Source organism: Diaphorina citri, unplaced genomic scaffold (genome assembly GCF_000475195.1).
Source record: "Diaphorina citri unplaced genomic scaffold, Diaci psyllid genome assembly version 1.1 scaffold112, whole genome shotgun sequence".
Classification (NCBI taxonomy): domain Eukaryota; kingdom Metazoa; phylum Arthropoda; class Insecta; order Hemiptera; family Psyllidae; genus Diaphorina; species Diaphorina citri.
Window position 1 is genome coordinate 98,155 of NW_007377549.1, and position 21,055 is coordinate 119,209.

Genomic DNA, 21,055 nt, shown 5'->3' on the forward strand with positions numbered 1-21,055 from the left:
TTGTCAGAGAGAAACGAAGAAAATGCTCAGTATGATCAGAAAGTTAAGAGGAGAAAGCCAACAGATTTTAAACTTAGGTCTGATGTACCAGCATGGAGTTATCTCGATTTGGAAAACGAACATGTACGATCTATTAGTATTGAACCTGAACGAAGCCATGCGAATATTGAAACTGTAAATAAAACCGATAATAGAATGAAAGTATCTGATGCTGAACATCTTGATAGTATTGGAGCAGAGCAAACAGATAGAAAGAGTGAAGTAGAGCCCTTGGAAATTAAGGATAAGTCTACAATTAAAGACCAGAGTAATGACGAACGTATTGAGAACAAGCAGGATGAACCAATTTTAGATACTACAGAAGCGTTCAAAGAATCTAACGAAAAAATAGATATGAAGTCTGAGGAGGTAATGAGTGATAAAATAACAAAAGATCAACATAGTAAGAGTAATTCTAAAAAGAAAAAAAGTAATAAGGAGAAGAAAATTGCTAATAAAAACGTCAAAAAAGACAACTTGGATAGAGATGAAATTGATGGAGACTCAGGAATACTAAGGGATAGACAAGAGCAAGAGGAAGTGCTAAATCATCAGTATGATGAATTACGTAAAAGGCGTTCCATTTCAGAAGAAATCAAGGACAACAATGCTGAACTCATTGACCAAAGCAAACTAATAAATAGGTAGGTTTCCTATTGAAATGAGGCCAGAATCTTTTTGTAATCACGTCAAGCGATAAGGAGTATCACATATACCTAATCACAGTTTTTTACAGGCACAGGTCATTCTCTTATCACAATAGGCAGTGCCTACCTGAAATCTACACGTTCGCCACCCAACTATTCACAAATTTCATACCTAATCATCACATGGTCAAGCAAAACATTTTGTACATGGAAGCAACTGGTGGTAAAATTATCTACACTTGACAAAAATAATGTGCGTGTATGCGTACCCAGAGGTATTGAACACTGAATACAGAGATCTGTTCAATTTTATTCCGAACGAACGAATACTGCACCAAACAGGGGTGGTCAAATAGATAGGCCATTTTTGGGGAGTTTTAGTGTCCACAAAAACCCCCAATTCAATGTTTTCTGTTTGGCTGTCCTCCACAACGATACTTAGATAACTTTTGAATGATTTGAGTTGGGGAGTTGATGTGTCTCAGGTTGTTAAGAAGAAGACCTGTAAGTAATCATCACATGGTCAAGCAAAACATTTTGTACATGGAAGCAACTGGTGGTAAAATTATCTACACTTGACAAAAATAATGTGCGTGTATGCGTACCCAGAGGTATTGAACACTGAATACAGAGATCTGTTCAATTTTATTCCGAACGAACGAATACTGCACCAAACAGGGGTGGTCAAATAGATAGGCCATTTTTGGGGAGTTTTAGTGTCCACAAAAACCCCCAATTCAATGTTTTCTGTTTGGCTGTCCTCGTCCTCCACAACGATACTTAGATAACTTTTGAATGATTTGAGTTGGGGAGTTGATGTGTCTCAGGTTGTTAAGAAGAAGACCTGTAAGAGACCTGAAAATTAATTGGTATAGATTGAAAAAATTGATTATTTCTAACCTAGAAAAACCTCATGTGGGGTGGTGCAGGGTAGCAGTAATGCCCTCTCAACTATATTTTCCTTCCAAAGTTTGTCATCACCTCGAGTTCGACAATAGTAATCTAACACCTTGGTTTCTCGCCCTGATAATGTTTTATCGAGTACCTTGTTAGTCATTAAGATTACGGGATTCATTTCTGCCTAGTCCCCATCTAGGACTAAAGGCTGTCCAGAATAGATCACCATCTGATATTGAGCATCCATCCCTGACGTGTACCAGATCCTAATCAAGGCCTAAACGTAACACTGAACTACTAACACTCCATGTCCTGTCAGATAAATTCTGGTATCACCCTTCCGGGGATCTGCTGTTTTTTGTTTCAATATTTTACTTTATTCTATTATTTTACAATTTTTTTATTTGACTATTTGTTGAATGTCACTATCGATGTGTTAGTTTTCTGTGTTATCCGATTTGTGAAATTCAGTCCGTGGTATGTTTTCTGCTATGAATCACCTTTGTGTGTTTCTCGTTGGAGATAGTGACTTCATAAACAAAATTGTAAATTTTCACTGAAACGTATTTTTTTAGTTTGGACTTTGAACTGGGTATTTGTATTATTTGGTTCGTCAGCTAATCAGTTTCGCTATCAGAAGATTATCTAGTATTATGTGAAATTCAGTCCGTGGTATGTTTTCTGCTATGAATCACCTTTGTGTGTATCTCGTTGGAGATAGTGACTTCATAAACAAAATTGTAAATTTTCACTGAAACGTATTTTTTTTAGTTTGGACTTTGAACTGGGTATTTGTATTATTTGGTTCGTCAGCTAATCAGTTTCGCTATCAGAAGATTATCTAGTATTAAGTGTGGTACTTAGAGGTCACCTGAGGCATTAACCTTTTGCTTTAATCAGTCTGTTTATATTTTCTATTAATTGTGTGATAGCGTTTTTCTAGGATAAAATGAGACACCAAAAACTTACCATCAAGTCTACAGTCTCATATTAATTCTATGCAGGTGCATTTTTGTACGGTTTGCATTCATCTACGTACGTGTAGAAACTCAAAGTGCCTTTTAACATTAGACGGTAGTCTCGGAACTTTACATTCCCTTTCACTGGAAGCCTGAACATCAGTTTATTGAAAGGTTCTCATCGACTGATGGCAGATACTCGTTGTGTTCAGTTAAGGAGTTTTCCTCATCCTAGTGTTTTTAGCTTTTTTCGTTGCGTTCTATTATTACTCCCTCCTCAGTTCTTCATTTCGTAATCTATCTTTATCCGACCATTTTAAATAATTCAGCGAAGAAATCTTTTCGTGCCTGGATTGCCCACCTTGATAAGTACATTGACATTTTGATAGAAATGTACCCAGCGAACGATTCTGAAGCCCAGACTGTGCGTTATCATTGGACTGGAGGGGAGAAATATTTTCCAGATACTTTCGTGTGATAAGCAAAAGTAGACAATTGTAGTCATTATTATTTTGACCATTATAAATGGTGCCCGAAATTGTATGATCCGAAAATTTATGACATGCACGCGAAGGTCATTTTCTGTTTGAAGTTATACAAAGCTCTTTGCTCCCTGGAGTTACAGGAGCTAAGAGCTAGTGGGCTGCAAATTCCTTTCTTTGTTTAATAAGGATTTAACGTCACTATACAAGAGTTTGTCAGCCTAGTTAGCTTAGTTGGTAGTGCGTCTGCCTTGTAAGCGCTAGGCCGCGGGTTCGATTCCCGCCCGGGGCGGATTTTATGGAGCTAGTGGGCTGCAAATTCCTTTCTTTCTTTGTGCAAATAAGGATTTAACGTCACTATACAAGAGTTTTTAGTAACGAGGGTTTCACCCTGCATTCGGCGACATTGTGACAATGTATCAACCTCCTGACATTGACCTCACCTAGTCTGAGTGAGGCCGGGCAAACCCCGCAGGACGCAATTGACCAGACGGTCACCCGTCCGGATACCAACCACGTACAGCGTTGCTTTCAGTAGTTCATCGGAAACAGATGCTTTTAACGTGCTATTGTCGACGAATTGGAAATCCCTTTCCATTTTAAACTATTCTCAAAATGTTGAATTTTCCAAGACCTAACTGAAATACTCTTAATTTCAGTCTTATTCCCTTGACTTGTAAACAACTGATTATTGCAATCACTTTTATTGCGGAAAAAACAGACAAATTAAATGCAAAATCTCATTTCGTTCAGTTACACAGCAAGTAAGCAAATATCTATCTCATGCATGAAGCCCACTACACAAGTGTTAGTACAACATACAGGCTATACTTACCCTGAAATGCCACCGCCTTTGTACGTACTACTCTGTGCTTCATCATGTTCATTTATGATGAGCTCAATGTTAGAAGCTGAAATATCAAAGAGGTGAAACCGACAGTAGAATCCGGGTAAAAAATTGCAATAAACTAGATATTTACAAGTTTTCTGACACCATTAGTAAAACTTCACACCCTGCTGCGTGTTTATTATGATATGTTATTCGAAAAACTTTTATTTTTTACTCAGAAAAAGCTATTTAACACCGAATAGAGTTCCTAATACGATGACTACTGAACTATTTTGAATACCTGAAAGTATTTTTTTTATTGTAAAAAGGGGGAAAACTTTCAAGATAGAAAAACCTTTGGGTTCCTGTAGGTGCCTAGTGACTAAGTAAATATGTGTTGGTTTCCTTGACGACTAATAGTTTATGTATGTAAATTCCTACTTGAAATAAACAAAATGCAATGTTTACACTTTTTCAAGTTCTACGAAGATCACAAATTAGTGCATGAAGTGATTATTTATAAATTATAATAAATTGAAAGTAATTTTCTTTGTACTCGTAAGTGTAGTTTTTAGCTCCCTGAAGAGCTAACTATAAATTAGGAGTAATTTCGGTGCCTCCAGTGATAAAAACTTGAGTGCATTTTGTGAATGAGGATGTATCATCAATAGCTTTGTAAACAAAACTGATGATGTTATAAAAAGTTACAATTTACCTATTTATTGTTATCTTCAAATTTCCTTTAAAAATTGGTAGGTATAAATATATTTTGAATAAATTTGACATTAGTTTGTAAGTTCAAGTTGGGGGTAGGTAGGTACCTATCTAAGAGAAAATTAACAATGTCAGTATTCTAGATAAACGAAAATTACCATAGGGTTAGGTTAAATACAAAAAAGGAGCTTTTCTTTTCCACGGACGTGACTTCTGCATAATTACCCTAATTTCAAAGGTAAACATTGATAAATAATCAACAGAAATGCTTTACATTGCAGTATCGAGAATGAAAACTAAGAGCCTCCTATATTATTTCTGACATATCTATAATTTTTCTTTTTACTCTGGTAATGCCGCCACTGGTCGCTATTTGATTAAAGTATAAGCTACTCAATTGTCCTCACGAGGCTGAGTGCACCCCGAACTCTAAGCACAGAGCCGAAAAAAAACTCGGCCCCGCCGGGAATCGAACCCGGACCTCCTACGTGCAAGCCTAGTGTGATACCCACTCGGCCACGGAGGTTGCTCTGATGTTCATACTATGGTTGAACGAAATCACCTGAACCACGTTCATAGCATAAAAACAATTTTTTCATTGTAAAATTCTTTTATCTTGATGGAAGACTCAGTAACTTTGTGAAGTTCCATAACAATAGATGTAAAAGAAATAACTTATACTCTTCACTGGGTTGGTAGTGAACTCATTGTAGGTTCTGATATTCCTCCTAAAAATATGGTGAAGTCAATAGTTCAGTTTATGGAGATGAAACATCGAGAATTAAGTGAAGAAAGAAATAAATCAAGAGATGCAAGTTTAGAACCTAAGGAACGGATCAGAAAAAATACAAGAGATTCATCAAGGGATAAATCTGACGATGGAATGGAGAAAATTAACCAAAAGGAAAAATTAAATGAAATTCCAAAAACCTCTATTGCAACGCGTACTAATATGATGGAGGGTGACGTGAATAAAAAGAAAATACTTGACACAATGGCTGATTCATCTGGAGATGAAACTGATGAAGAAAAGGAAAACACAAAAACAGCGGGAGAACTGAAAGGGTTTAATGTCTCTACTTTAATGAAAAAATTTCAAAATGATGCTGAAGAATTGGAATTTGATGAGAAAGACCAGAAATCGCTAAAAGAAAAAACATCGAACGAATTTAAAACTATTGACGATACTGTTGTCCTTGGACCTTCATCTAATCTAGTGGATGAAAAAGAAAAAAACCAAGAAAATGAATTCCAGCCTACAAGTGATGACATTGATGACAATGAAGACGATAAATATCATTCATCAAAAATAACGTTAAAAACTGTAACACATACTGTGAATACAGTTATGCACTCTGGTAAACTTGACGAAACACTTGGTACGGAAATTCAAAACATTAAAAATAAATCTTCCAAAGACACTTCCGTGTCTGAAACTTCATTACAGTCAGATTCAGCTAACGATAAAGCAAATATCATTGAGGACAAAGAAAATGTTGATATCCAGAAAACTGCTTTAGAAAATGATCGGGTCCGAATTGATATGGATGAAGACAAAAGTTCAAAACCAAACGAGTACGTAGAATACATAATAGAAGTTATAAAAGACCCTTTGAATCTGAGCTCAAACACAAATAATGTTTTTGATCAAGCAATACGTAGTCATAATGAAAAAAACTCTGAAATAATACAGGATGTGGAACTAAGAAGAAGTTTGGAGGAGATGGGTGATGTTACGATGATTGATGAAAATGTAATGGAAGAGGATGAAACTTTACCTTCATTGGAGAAAGATTCGACTAAAGACGGCGATGAGAAAACGCACAATGAAAAAAGAGTAGAAGGAGAAATGAAACATGCTAATGAGGAAGAAGATGAAGCCAAGAGCCTGAATCCCCACAATACAGAAATGAAAGACGGGAGTTCTTCTAATGAAAAAGGACATGATTCAACTTTTGAAGAGATAGAACATATTATGAAGAGCTCTGAAATTTTGAAGGAAAAGATTATTGAGGACGTGGAAAAAAAATCCAAAGTTCAGAATGATTCTGACAGTAAAAAGGATTATACTAATGATCAAAATAAAGATCACACTATTCTTCAAAAAACTTATACAGATAGTAAAGCCAGTAAAAAAGAAGTGCACACTGAGAAGCTCAACTGTGAAAAAACCATTATATCCAGCTTAATCAGCGGTGTTGAAGAGAATCTCAGGAAAGAATGTTCAGAGGAAATTCAAGAATACTCTGAGAAATCGTCACGCAATGAAAAAGAAATTAAAAAAGTTGAAAAACATTATGAAAACAAGACAAAAATTGAAAATCGTACCCGAGAATATCACGGCAGAAAATCTATATCATCCGATGAAGATGAAGAAAAACAAAATCAGTCACATACAAATCTAAAAGAACCCGAGGAAAGTAAGGACACTCTTGAAAAAATTAAAATAGAAAGGAAAATTGAGCATTCTTTAGATGGCACTGAAATGATGGAAAAATGTCTTTACCAAAGTTTTGAAATCAAGTCTCGCAACAATACTAGAGGTAAAACTGAATCAGATTCAGAAGAAAGACTCAGAGAGATTATTATACCAACAACTCAAGAAGAGGAGAATCTAAAGGAAGATGAAAAAGGAATTGATCAAGTGGAGGAAAATGAAGAAGAAAAAGAAATCAAAACTTCTGAAGAAGGTCGCCTACCTAACACAAAGGAAGATCCCGTTAAGCTCGATATGAAAGAAATAAAAGACCATGGCCTTGATGAAAAATCAGTTAAAAATGTGTCTGAGCTTGTGCTAAATACCACTGATGTAATTAAAACAAACTATGATGATGTTTCGGAAAGTACAGATGGTCACAGTAAATCAGAAGAGGTCAATTATTCAGCCCGAGATGACAAGGAAAAAACCAACCTACGGGAGAGTGATGCTCAAAAAAATGCTCGAATTGATGATACAGTCATCGTTGAATCTCTACCGGGAAATATGTGCCAGAACGAAGGAGATGATAGAAATTCCACGAGTAATTTCAGAAGACAAAAAAGAAGTCAAGAAGGTATTACAAAAAGATTTGAGGAGCCCGAAAAAGGGAGATTAGAAAATTTAGTTCCACCAAAAGAAAATGTAGAACATGATGAGGGTCCTATGGAAGAAGAAAACATAGAAGAAAGTGTAGACCTCAAAATGTCAACCGATCAGGATGGACGTAAAAATAATTCCGACCTTATAGAAAGTCCTATAGAGAAATCAACATCAACTCATGAAAATGAAGGTCTTACTCATAATAATCAAGAAAACATTGATGAATCCAACAGCTCAGATACAGAACATACTGATGCTACGGGAAAAAGAAAACATGACGATATCCCAAAAAACAAGTCAACAATTCCACAAAAAACAATTGGAGACGAGAAAACAGAAAAGGAAAACTTGAAATCGGAGGTCAAATCTATAGAAGGACTTACTGAAGAGGGTAAATGCTCTATAGAAATTAAAGATAACAGTGAAAACTCAGTCTCGAAAGACGAAATTCATGAAGTAAAACTAGGAGAGCCAAAATCCAACGTTGGAGGTATCCATGACGTTTATGAAAAACAGATCGAACATAATATGAATGATATGAAAAGTCCAGTTCAAGAAGAGAGCTTAGCATCAAAAGAAGAAATAGATACAAATACAGAAAAAATATTAAGCAACAATGAAAATAACAACGAGGTCATTGATTTGTTAGAAGCATCTGAGGAATCCAAAGGTGAAACAACCAGTATCCACGTAGAGCAAACAGCATCAGATTCTACAGAAGATAGTGGCAACGAAGTGGATGAACAGAAAGAACAAGCCAATACAAATATAAATGATGATAAATTAAATGGGAATAGCAATTCGATGGAAAAGGACGAAAAAAATAAAGCGACTGCAATCGTTGAAAATGTTCAACCAAGACAGGGAGTTGAAACACCCTTGTTAGAGATAGATAATATTTCACATAAAAATGAAGACCAAATCATCTTAGATGAAAGAAATGATCACGTGAATGACTACAAATTAGAAGAAGAAAACGGAGAAAAGTTCGATAAAAAACCCGAGGATCGGATAATATTTCACATAAAAATGAAGACCACATCATCATCTTAGATGAAAGAAATGATCACGTGAATGACTACAAATTAGAAGAAGAAAACGGAGAAAAGTTCGATAAAAAACCCGAGGATCTTATTTTGAAAGACCAGAAGAACTTCGAAACTATTGTAATTGAAGAGGAGGAAATACCCAGGAAAGAAAATGCCGAAAAATTTGATGATGTGAGTAGTGAAACTATACGAAAAGATATCAGACCAAAATCAAGTGGAATTGGAACATCAGAAATATTGGAAATATTAGAAGAAGAAAACAGTCACATACGAAACATTGAACAAAATAACCAAGGTCCGATAAATAATCATGATACTTTTAAAGAAGCCGTAGAAACAGTTGTTGCAATTGATAGTTTTGTCAAAAATGATGAAGAAAATCAAAAATCCCCTGAAAATATGACTCGAACCGAGCAAGAGAAAAACAGCTCTCTGAAAGATGAGATTTCAATCGATCAAATAGATGATACCTCTACAGTGAGTGAGAGGAACATTAGTAATCCTGAATTAACCAAAAACACCCCTGAAAATATGAGTGATGATGGAGATAAACATACTGAAAATTTGTTAGAGGATGGAAGAGAACAGGTTGAAAATGAATCGGAGGTAAACAAAGATTTTACTGAAGACATAGATGATAATAAAAGAAGAATATCAAACGAAAGTTTATTATTATATGACAGTACCAGTGATAAAGAGGATAATGAGGCCAACGGAAAAAAGGACAATAAAACTAATGACGGTGATTTAAGTACTGCTATAGCTAATGATCCCAATACAAAGAAATCAAAAAGAAGCATATCAAAAGAAATTGAAAATCCTTCTATGGATGTACCAATAGAGAAAATAATAAGTGAAGATGAAAAGTCAATTGATATTAATGAGTTCGATGAAAAATCACCAGAAGAAAGACAACATGACAGTTCTGACGAGCAGTCACCTGAGGATAATGAAGTCCATGATGACATTTTAATTAACAAAGACCAATTATCTCGTGAAATGGACAATATGGTACAAAAACCTTTGAATAATCATAATATGGTTGCACACATTGCTGATACAGACTGTGATAAAGATATTAAAAATTCAGAAAAAGATGATACCATAACAGATAGTTATTCTAGGACAATGCTACAGGAGGCGGTAGGCGTGAATGATCCATCTGATCTCAATACAAACCCATCAATCGAACATGAAGACATGCAGAGACAGGACAATACTACATCAGAAAAGTATTATGATATAAGCGAATTTATCAGTAGAGAAAGGCTATTTGATGTGCAAGAAAATGACTCTATTGAAGTTACAAAACAATCCGACTCCAAAGATTGTTCTGCAGAAGTAGAAAATGTTAAAGATGTGACAAATTTGTTAAAAGACCAATGTGAAAAACAACAACATTCTATCGAAGATCAAAATAATAAGAACAAAGTAGAGAATGTTCCATCAAATACTATTGAAACAGTAGAAAACAATGCTTCCAAAACGAGTTGTGATGATATTTCATATAGTGATGAAACTCAGACTTCTACAAAAGAATGTAATAAAAATGTGGATGTTTTGGAGAAAAATGATGAAGAAAATAATATTGAAGTTCTCAGTAGTAGTAAAGACAAAGAGGCTTTCAAGGACGACGCATCAGAGACTAATGAAACAGAAATCAACAAAATTCACGAAGAAAAAGATTATCAAAGTAACTTTATGCAAAAAAGTAGTCTTAAAAGATCAAATAGTGAAGGTTTTGTGGATAAAAATGACGTATTTGACAAAAGTTCTCTACATACAAAAGTAAATAACAATCATACTGAACATGAGTTAAAAAATACGTCAGACGAGAGAAATAGTGAAGATGAAAAGGAATCTATAAGTATTGAAAAATCATGGAACTCTGAAAAAGATGAAATGAAATTGGATATTTCACATACCTTTGACGAAACACAAAGTAAAAATATTCACGTTGTGGCGCAAGACGAAGATTATCCAAATATAAGCGTCCAAATCAAAATTTCTTATAATACTGCAGAAGAAAAAGGTTCGCTTGATCAAAAATTTACTCTCAATAATAAAGAAAATCTGACCGAAGGAGATAGTCCAAAACCTCCGAGTCAAGAGTTAGAGGAAAAAAATATTGATGTTAAACAGATACGAGATTCTTCTGTACCAAAAGCAGATATCAAGTGCTTAAAGAAAAGCACATACACTTGTATTGAAGAAAACTTGGAGAAAGATACTGAAATACATAAAAATGTGTTAAAGAAAAAGACCAATATTATAAATGATCAGAATTTGCTTCGAAATAAGGATTCCAAAGTTACGGAAGTTGTTAAAAAAATTGAGTCATTTGATACTGTTGAAGATCCTAAAACTGATCAAAGCATTGGAAAACTTACTGTGAAAAAACATACCATGCGTGAAATCAAAAGTTTTGAATATCAGGAAATATACGACGACTCTAAAGAAAATGTTCATAAATTCCAAAAAAGGAGAGCTGGTAGAAAGAAGTTCAACAAAAGAGCAATGAAAAATACCGGAAATGATAATTCAAGTGAAGATTCTAAACAAACTGATTCTGATACATCTTCTATTGAACATGAACTTATTATTACTGAGCCACCGTCGAAAGAAAATAAAGATGGAGTGGAATGGCGATTAGAAGGATTGCCGATTCCAAGTAATGCCAATCCAAATAAAAGTCGAAGCTCATATCTCAGATCGAGCTATTACAATGCAGCGGATTTATGTGGAAAGGGCTTGGCTGAAGACAAGATGAACAACGAAACCTATCAAATGAACCTCAACACATATCAAGAGGACATTAATATCAAAAATAAAAACAAGCCTATTCAAAAAATTAAGAACAAAACCAAAAGTTGTTGTTACAATAAAATGTTTGTCGAACAAGGAGAAAAGAAATGTGCTGCTTGCTGTTCTGTGGAAGACAGTAGACCACTGTTCATAACAACCGTGAAGAAAGGAATGTTTCTGGAGCCACCACCGGAGATTGCAGCCATGTTAGGATTATCAGCAAAGGAAAACATAGCAGAGAGACAAGAAGAAAAGAAATGTGCTGCTTGCTGTTATGTGGAAGACAGTAGACCACTGTTCATAACAACGGTGAAGAAAGGAATGTTTCTGGAGCCACCACCGGAGATTGCAGCCATGTTAGGATTATCAGCAAAGGAAAACATAGCAGAGAGTAAGAAGAATATGGTGTACTCTTTCTCAAGTAAACCAAGATTATGTCTGCACAAACGAGAAAATTTGAAATCTGAACTTTATAAAGGGTGAGTACGTAAATATCAGCTTTATTCTTTTATAAACAAAAACCAAGTACCTTAATGTCTCTTGGAATCCTGAATCAGGGACTGATCTATGTCACATTGAGTTACAGAATAGTTTTTATTTCTGAGCCAAGAGGGATATTCTGTTGAGAAAGCAAAACTAATTTTCTCTGCCTTTTCCTCCTCATCGAAAACTCTGTTGTATTTGCCTTCTGTTTTTATGTTTCTTTTCTGAACCTAGTGTTTAATTTATTTTATTTGCATGCTCAACATTGTGTTTTATTTGGAGTCTAATAATAATGTTGGGCTGTAATATTCTGTTGAGAAAGCAAAACTAATTTTCTCTGCCTTTTCCTCCTCATCGAAAACTCTTTTGTATTTGCCTTCTGTTTTTATTTTTCTTTTCTGAACCTAGTGTTTAATTTATTTTATTTGCATGCTCAACATTGTGTTTTATTTGGAGTCTAATAATAATGTTGGGCTGTTTTTTGACCTTCTGCCTCGTAAGAAAAATGCGAGTATACGTTTGGAGTTAGACTGTATGGGTATGAGGGGTAGACTCTTACAAATAGCCTTTTACAAGAGGTACTGTCCTATAAATCTATAGTCTCATAGAAAACTACTTTTTGAAAAATACTATTTGTAAACATATTACTTGTAATTGTAACTAGTTGTATTCTAACCAAATTGTTCGGCAATGATTGTTAAGCATGAAAAATTTATAGTTAGCGGTCGGGAAATGTAAAAAAAAGAAGGGGAAAAAAACTCACGTACCTAATTTTTATTTCATAATAAAAAATCAACATAATGGTACCTGCATAGAAAAAATTAGTTAGTTCTCTAGTTAGCATAGAATTTACACAAGGACGCTTTTATCAAACGTGGTTAATGTGCAGTTGTGCAAGTCTATGTTGCTACGAAATGACAATATCTTGACATCCCCAAGAACATAAAGACAGTGACAACAATAAACAGAAAAACAGAACTGAATTCTTTAAAGGTTGTAAAGCTTAGAATGAAACATTACTCCTAGGAACAGGCAAAGGCTGATTTGTAAAAGAGATAAGAAAGGAAGAAGATAAGGTAACAAACAAGTCGATGAAGAGAGGAAAAGGTAAATGAAACGAAAGTTGTAGCAACTATCTTAAGCGTTGAGGAAGGAGGGAAATGTCTACAAAATAGAAGACAAAAGTAAAAACAATATTAATGTAGAATTTAGATGTAGACTGTGAATATGGGAAATCTGACACATCCACTGATAAATAGTGGATGTGTCAGATTCTTGGTTTTGAAAAAATGCAATTTATACATAAATTTATGATGTAAGATTGTAAGTATTTTATCAAGTTTACGTCCCATCCCTTGAAAAACATTGCACAACATAATTAGGTGCCTATAGGTAATTACTTTACTCGTAATTGCATAGCTGATTGTTCCCAATAAACACACAAATTTTAATTAATTTACCGAACATTTTTCCTTGTTTACTATAATTTAGATATCTACCTATACTTTATCTGCTGACTTGTCATTTCAAACATAGTGAAAACCGAAATTACTGGAAAAATCATTTATTCATCAACGTAAACAAAATGGGATCGATACGTCACTTCTGGGTGTAGGAATTTTAAATATTGCTAATTTACACCCAGACACGAAATGAGAATAATAAAGTGATAATATTCCCTCACTATTTTACATGCAAGTATATATATTTATTATTATTATTATTATTATTATTATTATTATTATTATTATTATTATTATTATTATTATTATTATTATTATTATTATTATTATTATTATTATTATTATTATTATTATTATTATTATTATTATTATTATTATTATTATTATTATTATTATTATTATTATTATTATTATTATTATTATTATTATTATTATTATTATTATTATTATTATTATTATTATTATTATTATTATTATTATTATTATTATTATTATTATTATTATTATTATTATTATTATTATTATTATTATTATTATTATTATTATTATTATTATTATTATGTATCAATTTAGATTCTATTCAGGTAGAAAAAAAGTATATATTTTATTCAATTCCAATGGAAAAGTAAAAACTTCAATTTGAAATAAAAGCGCTTTTAAGTGGGCCCTATCTTCCCCTGAAATTGTTCGGATCCTCTTCCTTAAGCCTCTCAATCTCATTGAGATGGTACATAGCTCATCGTACAATATTGTAAATTTGGGAGTGTTCTCTTTAGCTACACCACTACAGGAAAGTCAATTTCTTTACTTTTTGCTTTCCAAAATAATTTCAATGGTGAATTTTCTTGAAAAGCTATGAAACAAGTCCGATAATTTGACTTCAATTTCTGGAAAATGACACAAATTGCTGTGCACTCTTTAGTCAAGGTTTTTCACTACGCTATGGATAAATTAGAGTGCCCAGTGCATTACGTGTTTTCTGAAGGGTTTCAGATAGCTTAACGTTGAATAATTACATTGCTTTTAGCCCCTTTTTCTTATAAAAATGCATGTTTGTGTATATTTTTCACCGCCCACCAACAGCTTTTGTTGACCCAGATTTCTCACCAAGTATCAATGGGGAATAAATAAGCAGTAAACATAACAGAAACTAGTTCATAGACCGCCAAGAGGTGTTGAGCATAGACTCGTAAGCAGGGGAATGGGGAATAGAGTACCTAAACAAATAAAAGACATTCATTTGAACTTTGTCAGAAGCGGTCATCAACCCTCCATCAGCTCTCTCATCCCACGAACTTTGAACATTATACACATGGTCATTACATGGAGAACATTGGTAGTTAACAGGGAGCATTAGGAGAAACACTATTCTAGGTATTTATATACTCATACAAAACAAATTTTTGAGATGGCGATAAAAAAATCTGAAAGAAATTTTGGACTTTGAACATTAGTGCCAAAAAAAGAAGTTTATGACCGCAGGTACGGATTTGTAGTGAGTTCAAGGCCACTACAGAGGCTCCTGCTGATGCTATCAGTAATGGGGTGGAAAGCAGAAAGCAATAGAATAGCGTGCTATAACCTTTTCCAACCGACTCCGACGTATATTACGTGTAAAAAAAAAGAAATTCTTAACCCATTTCTGTGGGGGAGGTTTTCAACGCTAACATTGAAGGAGTATTGACCACCGTTGTAAATGTGGCTAAGAGATGGAAATACCTAACTACCTACCTATTAACTTTAGAAGAACTTACACAACATTATTTATGTACTTTCTTATCATCATTGTTTACTCATACTTGTCTGCTTGCATGGGATATACGGATATAGGAAGGACAGGGCTGCATTCTAGAGGAGGAGAACTATCGATAGTCGGCGCCATCGATAGTTATCGATAGTTTTCAAAAAAACTATCGATAACTAGTTACCACAGTTAAATGACTGTGTTATTTTTTGTGTGCTGGTAGAAGCTCAACTATTTTTACTGCCATTCATTAGCCCTAGTGAATGGGAAATTTAAACATGGTGCAGACTTTTGCAGACATGTTAGTAAGTGGATCCTGAACCTTCTCTAACCTAGACCAGTGTGCTGAGATGACTATGGCACGAACCACGAACTTATGCAAAACTGTTTCGCTACATATTACAACTACAATAGGACAGTTTTAGTGCCCCATAGGAAATTAACAAAAGGACAGTTTTTGTCTGATATTATGTGTATTGAATTTTTAAAACTCTTGGCATAAACTATCGATAACTATCGATAGTTTTCGATAGTTTTTTTTATTACATATTTTCCTTGTTTCTAAAGGTCTGATCCCCCAAAAAGACCTAACCTAACCTAATTTAAAGAAAATTATTAACTGTACACGTATTAATTTAGGTCACAGGGTTTTATTTCAACATTTTTTTTATTTTATTTATTTTTTTTCTACAAAATATAATATATTTTTTTTTCATAGGTTTGTATACATCTTTGTTTGTTTTTTTTTTACAATTTTTTTACACTTTTCACTTCTAAAACGACCAAAACAAACGAAAAATGTGCAGAAAAAAAACTATCGATAGTCAAGTCTCAACTATCGATAGCGTTCGATAGTCAAAACTATCGATAGTTATCGATAGTGCTATCGATAGTTCTCCTCCTCTACTGCATTCTTGAAAGCATCATTACAAATTGTGCTCTTCACACATGTTTGTGAAGTGCGATTGCGGCTTTGCGAAGTGCTTTTTTTAAACGCGGGACTAGAAAGTCTCTTTTTACTACCACAATCTAACTTTGCTAATTATTTGAAATAGTTTTAGATAATCTCAAGTTTTCTGTAATACTCGTACTGTATCTTTATGAAACGACTCTTATTGACACAACTGATTTACTAGTCTCTATTAATAATTTAGATTTTAGGAACACGCATTTCGCCTGAAATATTCATAAATGTTAGTAGGTACAATGTTGTAAAGTTCTTCAACCTTGTGGTTCATCCTACTCAATATTATAGGACCTAGTATTTCAGTGATTTTTTTTTTTTTTTTTTATGTTTACAACGACTTTATCGACTATAAAACATCGCCATTCCTAATAAGAGGGTAGATAACTTCTGAGTATAATATGAAGAACAGAGTCAGTTATTAGAATGAAAATAGAAGTTATTGCTTGTAAAGAAAGCTGACCGTTTGAATTTTGAATTTTCCTATGACATTGACCCCCGGATTTCAAACTTTGTCGGAATATCAAACTAACAGTTCAGTGAACTACGAGTTTACAAGTATACATATTAGAGATCACTCGTATTACAAGGCCCTATGAGTATCTTCAAAGGTCCATTGGGGTCCATTAACTAATTGGACCTTTTTCTTTATTTACTAAACATATTTACGAATATAACCCAGCAGGTAATTATTATCTACTAGTTTTTATTAATTGATATTTACTTTTATTTTCAGAAATGAAAGCACCCGTAAGGACCAGAGGAAATCTCGAGGTGCTTCAACAAGTCATCAGCACCCAACCCAGCACAATCCAGATATTGTAAGTATAACTAAGAAATAGGTACGTAATATTAAAAAAATATGCTTGCAATAAAAATATATAAAAAAAGTATTAACAAAAAAAAAAAAAAATCTTGAAACGAATATGATGCAAATTTGGCACATCCACTAATGCAGAATGCATTTACTAATGCAGAATTGGTGGATGCGCCATTTTTACCATGTTAATCCTAGGCCTTGATGTGTGAGGTGTCATACGATAAATAAATAGATGTGTGAGCAGTGAGCACGGATGTAGGTGCTTACCTAAAATGCTTTTGTATGAGATCATCGAAATTTCGATTGAAAATTTTTCTACTTTTCTGTGATTTATTTGAAAGATTTTCGTATTTCAAGTGCTCGCTTAGCGTTTTAACACTTCTCCCTCGTTGTTCTCTTCAGATCGGGATGGAGGCCCAGGGGTTTCGGTTCACCGAGGCTAAGCGACGTACGATGACAAGAACTCGAGTCCAAGCCTGATCCCCCAAAAAGACCTAACCTAACCTAATTTAAAGAAAATTATTAACTGTACACGTATTAATTTAGGTCACAGGGTTTTATTTCAACATTTTTTTTATTTTATTTATTTTTTTTCTACAAAATATAATATATTTTTTTTTCATAGGTTTGTATACATCTTTGTTTGTTTTTTTTTTACAATTTTTTTACACTTTTCACTTCTAAAACGACCAAAACAAACGAAAAATGTGCAGAAAAAAAACTATCGATAGTCAAGTCTCAACTATCGATAGCGTTCGATAGTCAAAACTATCGATAGTTATCGATAGTGCTATCGATAGTTCTCCTCCTCTACTGCATTCTTGAAAGCATCATTACAAATTGTGCTCTTCACACATGTTTGTGAAGTGCGATTGCGGCTTTGCGAAGTGCTTTTTTTAAACGCGGGACTAGAAAGTCTCTTTTTACTACCACAATCTAACTTTGCTAATTATTTGAAATAGTTTTAGATAATCTCAAGTTTTCTGTAATACTCGTACTGTATCTTTATGAAACGACTCTTATTGACACAACTGATTTACTAGTCTCTATTAATAATTTAGATTTTAGGAACACGCATTTCGCCTGAAATATTCATAAATGTTAGTAGGTACAATGTTGTAAAGTTCTTCAACCTTGTGGTTCATCCTACTCAATATTATAGGACCTAGTATTTCAGTGATTTTTTTTTTTTTTTTTTTTTTTTTACCACTAGATCCTTATCCATACAGACCGATCCATCATTCGACAGTATACCGACCACATCAACATCCAGGAGAACAGGAAATACATCCGACTGTGAAGTTCAAACTGATGACGTAAGTAAGACTAAACAAATTCAATTCAAAAGTCGATGTGACATAATGTCTGATGTATATATCCTAAACAAAAACGGAGATAGAAATGTTGAATAAATTTGACTTGGAACTGACTTAGAATCGTCAGGTTTTTCTTTTTCTTTTTTGAGAATGTAGTCCCGTCCTCTGTTTTGGATTTTTTTTCCTTTGCCTTCTCTTTATAAAAACCTGATGACTAGAGGGTCATGTACAATTTGTATCGTAAAGCCCAGTGAAATTATAATTACAATTTATTACAAAGGAACTTTGCACTTCGCATTTTTTTTTTTTTTTCAAATGAGCAGATTGACCTAACCACAACCATTACAAATATTACAATGGTCATGCACTGGAATAATTTTCTAAGGGTTAACATGTTACGTCATACCTTTTACATGTTACGTCATACGTCATACCTAAGGTGCGAAGTTCTTTCTGTACCAGGGGCCTAGTCCCAAATTTATTCCCATGTCTCCCAGGTGTAGAGTGCGAAGTTCTATCTGTACCAGGAGCCTAGTCCCTAATTTATTCCCATGTCTCCCAGGCAGTTTCATTAATCAAAAATTAATCAAGGCCGTTTAAAACTTTGTAGGTACCTATAAGAAAAGTGTAGGCACCTTAATCTTGAGCTTTTTGTATTTATTGGGGGTTCAATGCCACTGTATAACTGCCAAGGAGTTTAGTGACGGGGGTTTTACCCTAATATATTGAGCAACAAACAACCCGCCTCAGCACGTGATTACCTAAGAGGATACCAACCACGCACAACGTTGCTTAACTCCAGTGTTCCATCGCGTCAGGAACTGTCAAATTCAACGTATTGTCTAATTGGTCAATTTTATCGGATCCAGACGTATTGAACGTGCAATAGCCGCTGGTAAAAAGGTGTCTGGGCAGATTAGGCATAGGAGTTGACTGTATGTTGACTCGGGATGTTTAGCTTGGTCACATATCGTCAGGATCTTCAGGTATATTATGAGCGGGACTAGAGATCACCATCGAGCTCCACAAATCAAATACTGAAATCAAAAAACATTCAATTAATCAATATTCAATACAAAAGATTGACAAAATAATAATAATCGCGACAGCTTAGAAGGTAGCGCGTCTGCCTTGTAAGCGCTAGACAGACCGCGGGTTCGATTCCCGCCTGGGGCGGATTTTATGCCAAACAAACAAGGTTCGTTCTCGAAACGGCTGGCTTTTTTTTAGCATGACCACAAAATTTGAAAAAAAAAAAAAAAAAAAAAAAAATTGGTTTTGTTTGGTTTGGGAAATTTGCCTTTTTTTGTGATTTTACTAGCCAAATTCAAAAATGGAAAAAAATTTTAGGATTTTCCCAGCATGGAACTCTATGAAAATTTCACCACGATAAAAGTACCAGCCTACTCCCCGGGACTCTTTAGTGCTTTGATCCTATTCTAGAAATATAAACAAGCACCATTGATAATACTTACTGGAATTATACACTTGATGTGAAGAGGACGGTATGGATCTGTGCAGAAGTTCAGTGAAGTTCCACACAGCTTTCATGTATTTAAGTTCCAATAGTTCGATATTCTTCATCGTGCAATTTGCCTTAGAAGTCCATAGGAGCTTGAGATCATCACTCAAGCATAGAATCTGAAAATTGACAATGATATTTGCTATTCATTCAAACAATGTTGTATTATTCTATTGTTATTGTCTTTGTGAATATCAACAATAAACCAAATAAAAAGAAGAAAAAAAATATATTTTTTTTCCCAAAGATGTTTAATAGAGGGAACTGTAACTGCCAAGGTCAAGGTCTTAAAGTGAATAGCGAAGGAAGACAGGATGGGAGAAAGCCAGCCGTTCCGAGAACGAACCTTATCTTCTTATTCTTTTTTTTTACACTTTTCCATTTTTCCAATACCATTTGGGGGTCGGCAATTCTTTAGTTTTTTTACTTTTACGAATCTCGTCTGGTTAGGATAAAATCCACCCCGGGCAGAAATGCAACCTGTGACCTAGCGCTTACAAGGCAGACGCGCTACAAGCTAACTAGGCTGACAGCCATTACCTTGATAAGTCCTTGCTGCAGAGGATATTGTTTGGGTAGCAATAGACAATGAAACAGGGCTGTAGTTAGGTGCCTCTCATGAACTGAAATGAAATAATCAGGAGGTGTTTCTTAATTAGACTTACTTTATCGTGGACACTCGTTGCTATGTTTGAAGTTGAAAGCCCAGAAGAGGTTAGGTAGTAGAACAGCCGCGGAAGACACTAAATGTTCACAGAAGACGGAAGAACACGCGAAGACCGAAGGTTACGAAAACGAAACGTTACACAGATAGTACATAAAAAAACACACACCGACTTTGTCACTTAAAAACGTATAAAATATTCCTAATTTTCGAACAACTTTGTTCATAGTTGCAATGAACTCTCAAGAATACGTAAGAGGTGTTTCTTCTTAGTAAGTACCTACGTGACTAAGTACGAGAACTGACCAATCTGACAGAAGAATAATATTATAAGCTAAACATTGGGTGCTGAGGACGGAACTTGACCTAGAGTGCATCTAGATAAGTGATCAAAGAGGGAACACGGAAGCGGACCTAAAACTAAACATGTGGGAACATGGCCTCCATTCTAGAGAGAATTTTGCATTTCACACAAGAGATAACGTGATTTTCAATAAACAAGAAACCTTAATTTTTCTTTGTTAGAATTTGTTCCCTTGCCCCCCCCCCCCCCCCCCCCCCAAACTTTTTTTTCACACC

The 21,055-nt window shown here is 34.4% G+C and overlaps 2 protein-coding genes across 2 annotated transcripts; one reads left to right on the top strand and one right to left on the bottom strand.

The window, feature by feature from the left end:
* Nucleotides 1-543: 543 nt before the first annotated feature.
* Nucleotides 544-17,454, top strand: LOC103524665 (uncharacterized protein PF11_0213-like). Its single transcript, XM_026820011.1, has 5 exons — nt 544-654; nt 5,271-8,632; nt 8,707-11,979; nt 16,891-16,975; nt 17,377-17,454. Exons 2-5 carry the CDS (start codon nt 5,304-5,306, stop codon nt 17,452-17,454), a joined length of 6,765 nt encoding a protein of 2,254 aa, XP_026675812.1. The 5' UTR covers nt 544-654; nt 5,271-5,303.
* Nucleotides 17,455-18,880: 1,426 nt separating this feature from the next.
* Nucleotides 18,881-20,482, bottom strand: LOC103524666. The gene is made up of 3 exons (XM_026820017.1): nt 20,353-20,482; nt 19,766-19,931; nt 18,881-19,327 (listed from the first exon to the last, which is right to left on the bottom strand). The coding sequence occupies exons 2-3, from the start codon at nt 19,872-19,874 to the stop codon at nt 19,254-19,256; spliced, it is 183 nt and encodes a 60-aa protein (XP_026675818.1). The 5' UTR covers nt 19,875-19,931; nt 20,353-20,482; the 3' UTR covers nt 18,881-19,253.
* Between the last annotated feature and the right edge of the window lie 573 nt (nt 20,483-21,055).